Genomic DNA, 12,132 nt, shown 5'->3' on the forward strand with positions numbered 1-12,132 from the left:
GCTGTTAAGCCAGGCCATAAAAAAGAAATAGTGAAAGAAAATAGGCAAGGCAAATAAAGGATAAAAAAATAAAAAGTGAAGAGGGTTTCACTTCATCTTAGTAGTTATTGGGAAACTGGTAAGGAAGGAAAAAAACACATCTCATAGGATAAGCCTAATGCTTGAGTAACATTTTCTCAAAACCAGATTATACTTCAGGGGTAGGCTCTTGTTTCCATGGTCATTTATAATGTTATTGCCCAATTCCTCAATCTTCTTCAGCACCTTGAGATAATTTTTGATAGTCAAGCCAGGAGCAGTCTACTCCCTGAACAAGACTTAAATTATTTTTTGCGCAGGGCATCTTATGGTTTGTTGTGTCTATTCTCTGGATATTGGTGAGGTTAATATTTTGCTTCTCCTGTACTGAACTACCTTTCACTAATGGTGTAAGGAAGTGGGGTTTTATTGCAGTAACCCCCCCAACTTTTGGCCTGATAACTGACGCACTTTTCCTTGGTGTGCCCTAGGCTCCTGCCAATCAGGTGCCCAGGGCCTGTGTTCCTTCCCTAAAAACTGCCTAACAGCCAAAACCGAATTGGCATCTCTGGTCACATGTCAGCCCCTGGTAAATGGTACCCTAGGTACCCAGGGCCTTGTGACCAAAGAAGGCCCGTAAGGGCAGCAGCACTTATTGTGCCACCCTTAGAGGCCCTACACCCTGACACACGCACACTGACTTTGCAGGCTGAGTGTCTTGGTGCAGAACAAAACAAAGAGTCAACATGACACACATCCCTGTGTGCCATGCCCACAACACACACTGCCCTGGCATACCTCAGTCACCCCTCTAGCTGGCTGCCCTATGCCAGAGCGTGGGCACAGGTGCATGAGCCCTGTGCCCCTACAGTACCCAGGTCCATTCCTGGGCACTGTAAGTGCAGTGCTGCCATTAAGAGTATATGGTGCTGAGAGGTCGTCAACACAAACTCCACAGCACCATGATGGCTACACTGAAGACTGAGAAGTTTGGTATCAAACTTCTCAGCACAGTAAACCCACACTGATGCCAGTGTGGGATTTACTGTAAGATGCACGACAACTTAGAGTTGCCCCCTGAACCTAACCTACAATCCACGTCTTGTCTGAGGGGCTGCCTAGGCTGTCATACAGCAGAAATGTTGCTGGACCTCTGGTTAGAGAGCCATCAGCTCTCCTGGGCCTGCAACAATGCACATCCTGGGTGAGGTGCTAGGTCTCCTCCTCCAGGATGGGCAGGGGAAGCTTCAAAGGCATGCCGCCTTTGTGTGCTTCTCCAAGCCACTTGCTGTACTCAGCAACTGGCACGCACCGGTTCTGACCCCCTCTCTGGTGGGAAGATCTGCGGGAAAAGCTAAGTGAGGAAAGGGGGTGTGCCAGCCTCTGCCAACCCCACCACTCAGGTGGGGGAGGCGAGGTGAAGCACATCCCCAGTCTCTCGCCCTTTTTGAAGATGGGAAGTCCTACCCAATCAGGATTAGGCTACTGCCCCCTCTCCCACAGGAGAGTGGCAGGATAGGGGGTGTACCCACCCCAGGGAAGGGACCCATTGGTAAATACAATGCACAAAGCTAGCGGTATCCCACTAAGACAGCACCGGATTTTAGAGTAACTCAATGTATCAATTTGGTGAAAAAGATTATTTATTCACCAGAAGTGTGCACTTTTGGTTAGCACCCGCCAGCACAATGCCGTTCCATTAATTGGAATCTACATATACAAAAAAACAGCACCAAATGCACCACTCAGCCTATGCAATTTAAGTAAGTCCAAATCATTAGGGTAGTTCGTTTTCCAAAAGCTTCTTCTTTATTATGCAGTTTAACATGCAATCTTTAAAACTTCCGACAACAGCAAAAGCAGCCGACGCGTTTCGTCCAACTTTGGACTTCTTCAGGGCTGCAACAAATTTATACACAAAAGGCAATATGAATGACACACATAAGGACCAAAACACAAGCAGCAATTTCAACGCAATTGGGGGTATTAAAAACATTGTAAGTACAAAAATATTGTTATTGGTCTGTCTAAAATGTCGTCAGGGCAATCCATACTACATACAGTAGACATTAGTAATTAACAACATCATAACAGTGACGTATTGTACACATGGATTTGCCGAATGAGTGTATTTGAAAAACATAAGGGCACTCCTTACAATATGTCACATTTCTAGAGGCCCATGACAATCATAATAATAAAACAATAAAAAAAAGCCGGTAGGGGACACAGAAAGAGAGAGAAACTCTTCACCCAGGATTTAATGTGCAGAGCATGCGGCAAGTGATAAAATTGAAAAACCCGCAGGATAAAGCGGTCAAGTCAGGTGATGGCGGTAAAGAAATGGAAACCCAACTGGTGATAACACCTAGACCCGACGGAGATAAAGAGAGGAACAAATGGCTACAGCGGAACAAATCGATAAGTCTGTACCCACCCAAAATAGTAGGTTGAATGGCAAACACGTGGGGTTCTTATTAACTCTATTCAAGAATCTTTCTCCATCCAGTAGGATATAGTATATCCCCAATAAGAAATCACAGTCCCTGGAAGGAAGAGAAGGTCACATCAGAGGCACTGTAGAGAAACAAGGTCATCCTCTATATCCATGGACATGTAACGGTCATAATGTAGTCCTACTTACTGTTTAAAAACAGAAGTTTATGGTACAAATTAGAAGATTAAAAGATCCTTTGCCATCAGTTTCAAGCAATAGTAGGATAGTGGATCTATATGAAAACTCCTCCAATGATAAGGGCGAGTGTATCCTATAGTGGGATACCTATGAAAAAAAGGAAGGGACATACATGAGGCATGCTTCTTCAGAAAGATGGGCGTTATAGTTCTAGTAAGGGAGTACCTAACTACTTTTAAGAAGGAAAACACGGAAAAATGGGAAACATGTGCTAAATCAATCAACATGTCAACATTAGGCTTGAGTCAATAGTTTACTAAGCAGAAAAAAATTTGATGAACTAAAAACCCTTTGAGCGTCACGTCAATTGCGATAAGCATCCAGACAGATGTGATTTTCTGTTATGCATTGGTTGAGACCTTTAATCAACTATACGACCATGGGCGCATTTCACCACTTTAAGATGACGACCATGTCTTTATTGAAACTTTGTTCGTATAGTTGCTGTTATTTCAACTCGCCCGTTGGATTGGTTCGCGTTGTCCTCTGATTTAGAGTTTGTAATTATTTTTTAGCCAACTCTTGGACACATATCCAGTGAGGCGGGAAAGCTACCGTTCACGCTGTTTTTTTCCTCTGTCCAGTTATAGATTGGACGGCTTACTGTTGGTCCCGCACGTCCAGGGCAGTATTATAGGTTCGTTATATGGTAATCACGGACATATGGGATTAGTAATATCCCGTTTACGTTACGATTCGGTTCATAGATATATAGTTTTCTTCCGCCTTTCAAACATGGCGGCCGACTTACTAGACTTTTCTCCCGTCTGGAAGCGTTCGACCTGTGACTTGGAATTCCCGCATTCGGGGATTAGGATCAGGTGTTTTCACTCTCGCCTGTTATAGACACTATTTAAACAGGTATCCTCATTCGTGGATGTCGCTGTTATCGGACGGGGCTGGTGCCTCCCTTTTACTTACATCCGGATACTGAATCGGGTAAGATGTCTTTCGCCGTGCTTTACGGAGGATAGTATTGCATAGAGTTGATAGCGCCTTGTGGCAAGTAACAGAGAGTATTTCTCATTCCCTAACGGCCTTTATCTGTCTGGATGCTTATCGCAATTGACGTCACGCTCAAAGGGTTTTTAGTTCATCAAACTTTTTTTCTGCTTAGTAAACTATTGACTCAAGCCTAATGTTGACATGTTGATTGATTTAGCACATGTTTCACATTTTTCCGTGTTTTTCTTCTTAAAAGTAGTTAGGTACTCCCTTACTAGAACTATAACACCCATCTTTCTGAAGAAGCATGCCTCATGTATGTCCCTTCCTTTTTTTCATAGGTATCCCACTATAGGATACACTCGCCCTTATCATTGGAGGAGTTTTCATATAGATCCACTATCCTACTATTGCTTGAAACTGATGGCAAAGGATCTTTTAATCTTCTAATTTGTACCATAAACTTCTGTTTTTAAACAGTAAGTAGGACTACATTATGACCGTTACATGTCCATGGATATAGAGGATGACCTTGTTTCTCTACAGTGCCTCTGATGTGACCTTCTCTTCCTTCCAGGGACTGTGATCTCTTATTGGGGATATACTATATCCTACTGGATGGAGAAAGATTCTTGAATAGAGTTAATAAGAACCCCACGTGTTTGCCATTCAACCTACTATTTTGGGTGGGTACAGACTTATCGATTTGTTCCGCTGTAGCCATTTTTTCCTCTCTTTATCTCCGTCGGGTCTAGGTGTTATCACCAGTTGGGTTTCCATTTCTTTACCGCCATCACCTGACTTGACCGCTTTATCCTGCGGGTTTTTAAATTTTATCACTTGCCGCATGCTCTGCACATTAAATCCTGGGTGAAGAGTTTCCCTCTCTTTCTGTGTCCCCTACCGGCTTTTTTTTATTCTTTTATTATTATGATTGTCATGGGCCTCTAGAAATGTTACATATTGTAAGGAGTGCCCTTATGTTTTTCAAATACACTCATTCGGCAAATCCATGAGTACAATACGTCACTGTTATGATGTTGTTAATTACTAATGTCTACTGTATGTAGTATGGATTGCCCTGACGACATTTTAGACAGACCAATAACAATATTTTTGTACTTACAATGTTTTTAATACCCCCAATTGCGTTGAAATTGCTGCTTGTGTTTTGGTCCTTATGTGTGTCATTCATATTGCCTTTTGTGTATAAATTTGTTGCAGCCCTGAAGAAGTCCAAAGTTGGACGAAACGCGTCGGCTGCTTTTGCTGTTGTCGGAAGTTTTAAAGATTGCATGTTAAACTGCATAATAAAGAAGAAGCTTTTGGAAAACGAACTACCCTAATGATTTGGACTTACTTAAATTGCATAGGCTGAGTGGTGCATTTGGTGCTGTTTTTTTGTATAAAGGGACCCATTGGTGCCTGCTCTTTACCTACCTGTAACGCCCCTAAATTTAGTATTTAGGGGCACCCTGAACCTTCCTTCCTCAGATCCAGATTCCGATACAAGAAAGAAGAACAATTTCACAAGCGACCATCTTGTTTTTGTTTGTTCGGGACACGGGGCCTTCATGCAGGGGCTGGTTTAATCCCAAGCCCGCGATCGGGCCAGGGCTAGACTGACTTCTAATGCCATGGTTTATGGACGGGCTGGCCTGGGACTGGAACTGTATGCATGTTATGCGCGCACTCGTTGCGACTTGTATCCCTTCGCTTACACTGTGGTGCCATGGTATCTTCGCATGCCGTTTTTTGGCGTAGTGGGCTCTCAGTGTGTGGGGGCCATGACTGGCTGATGGTTTGGGGCGCTCTGGTGTCCCGTGGGCTCCTCCCCGCCTTCTTTTCTGTTTTCTTATTTTCTTTCCTCTATTCCTACTTTCTTTCTCCTCTATATTTCGGGTTCATTGGGCGACAGGCACTATGCTGGGGGGGGGGTAGGCCGTAGCCTCCGCATTGGTGTAGGGTGGGGGGGTAATACTCTGTTCTTAATTAGTTCTATGGGCCTTTTTTCCTTTATGTCTCTGCGTTCTACTTTCTTCGATTCTGGGTCCGGGTGCGGGGTGGATCGAGTGGGGGCGGCTCCGGAGGGGTGCGTACTTGCTCATGTGACTATCCTGTTATATTTCTGCACCGCCTCACTGTTTGAGTTTTTGCTTCAATTGTTGTTCTTCCTGCTGTTGCTGCTCTCCCGTGTGGTGAGGCTATCTTGCGGACTCGAATCTCCTTTGTTCCTATCCTTCATTGACTTTTTTCTTGATAAACTTATCTAAAAACTTAAAATTAACCTTCACTTCTCCTTCCCCGAGTGTCAAAGATATCTCCAGTATGTGATCCATAACTTGTTGTTAATCCTGACTGTTGACGCACGGGGGATTTAATGTGGGTATCAGTGCTTCATTGTATCGTGGCCGGCCTGAAGGTTGTAGGCCCGTATTTGTTCTTTCAAGATGCACGAATAAAGGTTTTTTAAAAAAAAAAAAAAAAAAAAAAAAAGAAAGAAGAACAAGGAACAGAAAGACCTGCCATGCAGCTGCTAACGAGAGGAAGACACCAACTGATTTGGCCCCAGCCCTACCGGCCTATCGACCCTCGAACCTGCTCCTGCTAAACCCCGGCATCTCCAGTGGCAGCAACCTCAAAAACCCCGGAGGACCTGACTGCCTTGTGACTCTAACTACCTGGGACTCCCACAAGCAGTGGTGCTGCTCAAAGCAAGTAACTGACCCCTGGCATCAGCCAGGAACCACGAACCCTGCACACTCTGCACCCACCAAGCCTGGCCTGTGCTGGAGTGAACAAAGACCCCAAGGACATCCCCCCGGTGACTGTGACCCCTATTCCAGCACCCAAGGACCCACCTCGACGCTCCTTACAACGCCTGCAGCCTCAGAACCAGGAACGCCTCCAACCGCGACCAGCAGAGGGTAAGATTTCCCGACACCAAAAGGCACCCCTGCACCCGGAGCCCTGCGGCCCCCTGTGCCCAACTCCTGGGTGCCTACCTATCCTCCAACTACCCAACTTACCTCTCGAAGTGGTGGTCGCACCTGAAGAATCTTCGTCCCGGAGCTTGCAGCCTTTGTTCGTTCTTGAGCTTCTCCATTGAAATCCATTGAGCGCCCAACGGCTCAAAAGCACCCTGCACCCAGCCGCCCGAGTGCCCCTGGCAGTGCAACATCTACTCTAAATTACTTCCCCATTTTCCCTGAGCAAGTGACCAGGAGCCCAGCTCCTACAACCGCGTGGCCTGCTAGCCAGCAGCCACCAACCAAAGGCCCCCTGCCTCCCATAGGATAGCATTGGGCCTAACTCACTCTGCACCTGGCTGCCCCTGTGCCGCTGAGGGTGTAACAACTGTACCTACCTGACCCTGGGAGACTCCTGAGTCTATGCCCAGAACCTTAACTCTGCCAGTCGAGTACTTACCCAAAAGCCGATAACTCACTTTTCTTCCATAGGGTAACATTGACTGGTTTCACTTGGAAATTCTTCTAAGTGTCGAGTTTTGAAACTTTAAAATATTCATCTAAAATCAGCCGAATTACAAAAACAAATTTACTCACCTGTTATCAGGAGAGATCCCAGTGCTGACCCTAAAAAGTAATTACAACCTACTTACCTATAACTTGATTTTCCTACCTAGGATAACATTGCCTGGTTTTCGCCAGAAATTCTTCTGTGTCGATTTTGCAAACTTACAAATATTTGTGAAAAATCGCTTGTATAACAAAAACACATTCTTTCAACTGTTTACAGGAGATACCCTTAGTGCTGGATCCAGGATCCAACACTGAGTTAGAAAAAGTAACAATAACCCCACTTACCTGCTAAGTGAATTTCCTCCCATAGGATAACATTGGTGATTCTATGTGAAAAAGTTTCAGTGTCAACTATTTAAATACAATAATATTCCTCAAAAATCACAACTGTAACCAAAACGTTTTTACTCAACTGTTTACAGGAGATGTCCCAGGACTGAATCTAGGATCCAGTCCTGTGGTAAGAAAAGTAATCCAAAAAGTAATCAATTGCATTTAACTAGAAATTCCCATTGAGCTCAATGTTATATTGTGTTTGAAATTGTGTTGCCTATTGCAACAACTGTAACTATTGCATTCAAAAGTCTATTGCCTATTGAAAAGTATTTAGCTAAAGCATCTCATTCTGAGAAAGTATATTTTGATACCTATTGTTGGTTCTAAAATAAAACAACTATATATTTTTATACAAAACCATTGGCCTAGAGTTCAGTTCTTGAGTGTGTGAGACCATTTGCTGACTGTGTACAACAAATGCTTTACACTGTCCTCTGATACTGCCTTACTGCTCGACCAAGCTACCACTTTAGAGAGTAAGGTTATATCTAACCTTAGCCTCTGCCAAACCTCTGGGGACTGTGGACTCTGTGCACACTGTACCTATTTGGTAACAGTATATACAGAGCCACTTTCTTACAAATGGCATATATGTTTCCCTCCAGAAGGTTTTCTTACTGTTATACTCCAGCTGTACATATTGAAAAGAAGACCGCTGATCATCACCAGACTCTCCTGTGCTTGCCCATTACACTGGGACTTGGATTTGACAGAAACAAATAGTGCTTGCTGGCAGGCAAATTATGATGCAATAAGGTAAGACTGTGCTTCTAGCAGTCCCTTGTTGCAGACCTTTGGCACCTTGAAGCTGGGTAGACAGTAGTTAATTCATAAGTATTTTGTTTGCCTGTCAGAGACTGCATCAATATTCTCTTGGTCGAACAGTTAGCTAAGTGGAGTCCAGGTGGAGGTGACTATAATGGTTTATGTTTCTAAGAGAGAGTTTAACACAGCTAGTTGTGGAGCCTTTTATCTCCTCTCTTTGGGAATGTGGACTGGTAATTAATTTGGTGCGTTTCAGGGCAACGTTTCAATTGTAGGTCTCATGCTTGTGTTTTAAGCCTAGTCTCTCAAACAAAGGGTTTGAGTTTTTCTGAATCACCACGGATAAGCTGGATTATTAAATGTCCGTCTTACTTGACAGATGGAGAGCAACAGTTATAATATAATGTTAAAATGTGGGATGTGTGGAATGTGTAGAACCCTAAGGATTCCAGGGATTCGGAACACCGGAGGTACTTTCTCAGAACTTCCCATGCTTCATTCTCTCTTTGCCTTTAATCCAGGAGGCACTGGATTCAAAATTCACTTTTTAAGGAGCGATGCCTGCCGATCCAGGGAACATCTTTCACTCACAATGGCACCCTTACTCCTCTTTTCTACGATGGTGATTTCCCATTGCCAATTTTGTGGAGTTGTTCACTCCAGGGCACACTCATTCAGTGCTCACTAGGTTTCACTAACCTGGTGATAATTTTGACACTGGCTCACCCAAGTTTTACATGCAGCTTCACTTTAGTGAGGAGAATGCAAGACAGAGGACATAACTATTGGAAGAGGTTATGGGCAAAATTGTCTGGTGAAATAGATGGGGTTTTCGAGGATGGTCGAGGCTGTTTGGAATCCCAACAGTAGTCACTGGAGTATCTGAGGAACCATCTGTGAAGGGCTAACATCTTACAGAGGTATTGAGCTGAATAGGACCTCTTCAGGCAGGCAATGCCTTTATGAACCTTTTGTCACAGGCATGTTGTTTTCCAGGGTGCTAGCAGGCAACTTTAGCAGTGAAAGGAGCTGGAAAAGAACCTTCTCAGATTAGTGTTAACAGACAACGGATTTGGTTGACTGTGTGTCTCAATAACCACCAGAAGAGGAAAAGGCTAGGAGTGGGAGTATAAAATGTGGCTGTTGGATTGAGGTGGGTTGGTTGAATGATTGTATGCCAACGTGACAAAGTGACCAGTGACCAACACATAACAAGGAGAGACGGGTATCCCCCACTCTTCTCACTTTTTCCTCGTTTCAAACCTTACTCTCATTCAGCATCCTCTCCCCCTCCACTTAGCAAACCCTCCAGCTCAAAAAGGCATTGTCTCACTCACCTTTGCCCTCAAACATGCCAATGAGTTGGGCCCCCATTGCCATTGCCACGTTGGAGATCAGGCAGGATGACAGCTTCTGGTTGTGAGACATCAAGTCATAGCGCGGAGAAATGAAAAAATAGGGGATGTACGAGAGGAAGTAGAGGAAGCCTCCAGCAGCTGCTGCAACATTCGCTACAAAGAGAAAAGGACAATAATCATACTAAGCAGAAGTGAAATGAATCTGGCACAGAAACTGTCAAGGGTCTCCAAACCATATGCACATCTCTATCATGATGTAGAAAATCCACAACACTGAGGAGCTGCATCACGATTGGCTTTCTATTAAAGAACAAACAAAAGTGCAAGTGGGGTAAATGAACAAGCTACTCCCCTTCGTTAACACCACATCTGGTAGAGACTAACTAGCCACAGATTCCTTACCTTGGAATTATCCCCAGGCATCCGCCTAGATTTGTAAAAAGATTTCATGAGCAGCACCCCAGCGCGCAAGTAGGTGGCATCGTTCAGCTCCACATGGTGTCATCATCGCCAGAAGTAGTGTCTCTGTAAGTTCCACTTCAGGGCGCTGACGTCTGTTTCTTTTTTAGACTTTCTATGCCAGAAGAGCAGAGCCACGAAGAACTCGGACCACTCGTGTGGATAACTAGGGCCCTGAAAAGGGCAAAAGCCCTGTCCCTAGAAATCTGTTCACAGAGCAGGGAGAATGGGTGGGTTGGTAAGGAATCTTCAGCACGATAGAGTCTCTACCAGATAAGGCACTACCAAAGGTAAGCAACTTGCTCATTTGATAGATAATTCTAGACGCAGATTCTTTACCTTAGAACAGATACCAGGGCAATACAGCCCTGGAGGTGGGTCTGCTTAACTGTTGAACACTAAAATGTCCTGAAGGACCGAACGAGCAAAGTGTCCATCCTGATAGACCGCTCTGTCCAGGCAGTAGTGTTTTATAAATGTGTGCAAAGAGGCCCACATTGTTGCCTGGTAGATGACCAGGAACAGAACTCTGCATGCTGACGCTGTAGTCGCAGCCTCAGCTCTGGTGGAATGAGCATGCGCACCCTTAGGGGTTGCTTCTTGGCCAATACGTAGCAGATCTTAATGCACAGCACGACCCATCGGAAGATGGTTTGCTTCTGCACAGCCTTCTTTGCTCTGACATACCCCATGGAGAGTTGGTCATCCACCCAGAACTCTCTTGTGATGTCAAGGTACAACAACAAGGTTCTTTTTTGGGTCTGGACGGTGAAATTGCTCCTCTTCCTTGGAGGGATGTGGGTGTAGGCAGGGTGAAAGACTGGCCTACATTAGAGTGAGTGACGACATTTTGCAGATAGGAACCTCTAGTGTGAAGAAGGGTAAGTTACTTACCTGTAATTCTAGTTCTCTTCCAGGGGTATCCTCATCAAAGTCATAAGCACTGAATATTCCCGCCCATGTGCGGGGACCCCGGAAATAATAAAATTATATATGTAAAAAACATACATATATACAGCTCTGTATATGTATAAACATATATCATTTTTTCCAAGCAAATGCAGCTCCCATAAAAGGCTAGGCAATGTAAATATACACATCCAATAACACACATATATCTATATATATGTATAAAGGTATAACAATACACCCAAATCTCTTTTTTTTTTTTTTTTTTTTAATGAGGTAAACACTCATGAGAAAGCAAAAAATAAAGAGAACAAACTGTGGAAAAACACAGATGTATAACACATTGCCAGCCTGCAGGCTGCATTGCAATACAATACCATAGAGACTAAAAAGCCCTGTACAGGTAAAAACTGGCACCGTGCCTTTAAGGCAGCCCTGACTTCCATATCCCATCATGCCTCAGGGGTGACAGTTAGGTCAGTTGTTCTTTGCGGGACCGTAGTCCTAAACACAAAGATATACCTTTTCCATAATGAATAATACACCTCTTCTCATTTGCCTGGGGAGGTGGGTGGGTTGCTTATGACTTTGATGAGGATACCCCTGGAAGAGAACTAGAATTACAGGTAAGTAACTTACCCTTCTCTTCCAGGGGATCCTCATCAATAGTCATAAGCACTGAATAGAGTAGCAAGCTCCCCTTCCACCAGCAGGCAAATGAAACTAAGGTTGTATCACCCATGGAGAAAAAGAATCATGAAAATGATTATGTTTGGAACAGATTCCTCAAGGAGGCTTGTCCTACTTGAGTGTCTGCCCTGGTGTCCGAATCCAGACAATAATGCCTGGTAAAAGTGTGGACAGATCTCCAAGTGGCTGCCTTGCAGATCTCGGAGAGTGGGACATTATTGAGAAAAGCCGCGGTAGCCGCTTTTCCTCTTGTCGAATGCGCCTTAGGGCGCGCCCCCAATGGTTTCTGAGCCAGTTGGTAGGCCAAAGTAATACTAGAAACAATCCACCTAGCAATGGAACGTTTGGATGCAGCAAAGCCCATACGGACAATCCCATAGTTCACAAACAATTGGTCAGATTTCCTGATATTCTT

General features: G+C 44.3%; 1 protein-coding gene across 7 annotated transcripts in view; it reads right to left on the minus strand.

Annotated features, from left to right (window-relative positions):
• Nucleotides 1-12,132, minus strand: part of ABCA3 (ATP binding cassette subfamily A member 3) — a 477,048-nt gene that overhangs the window by 224,114 nt on the left and 240,802 nt on the right. For all 7 annotated transcript variants that reach the window (XM_085632155.1, XM_085632148.1, XM_085632149.1 and 4 more), the window contains one exon: nucleotides 9,639-9,812. In XM_085632155.1, coding sequence (XP_085488281.1) covers nucleotides 9,639-9,812 — 174 coding nt within the window. The remainder of the gene's footprint in view (nucleotides 1-9,638; nucleotides 9,813-12,132) is intronic.

This window comes from Triturus cristatus, chromosome 10 (assembly GCF_964204655.1).
Source record: "Triturus cristatus chromosome 10, aTriCri1.1, whole genome shotgun sequence".
Classification (NCBI taxonomy): Eukaryota; Metazoa; Chordata; class Amphibia; order Caudata; family Salamandridae; genus Triturus; species Triturus cristatus.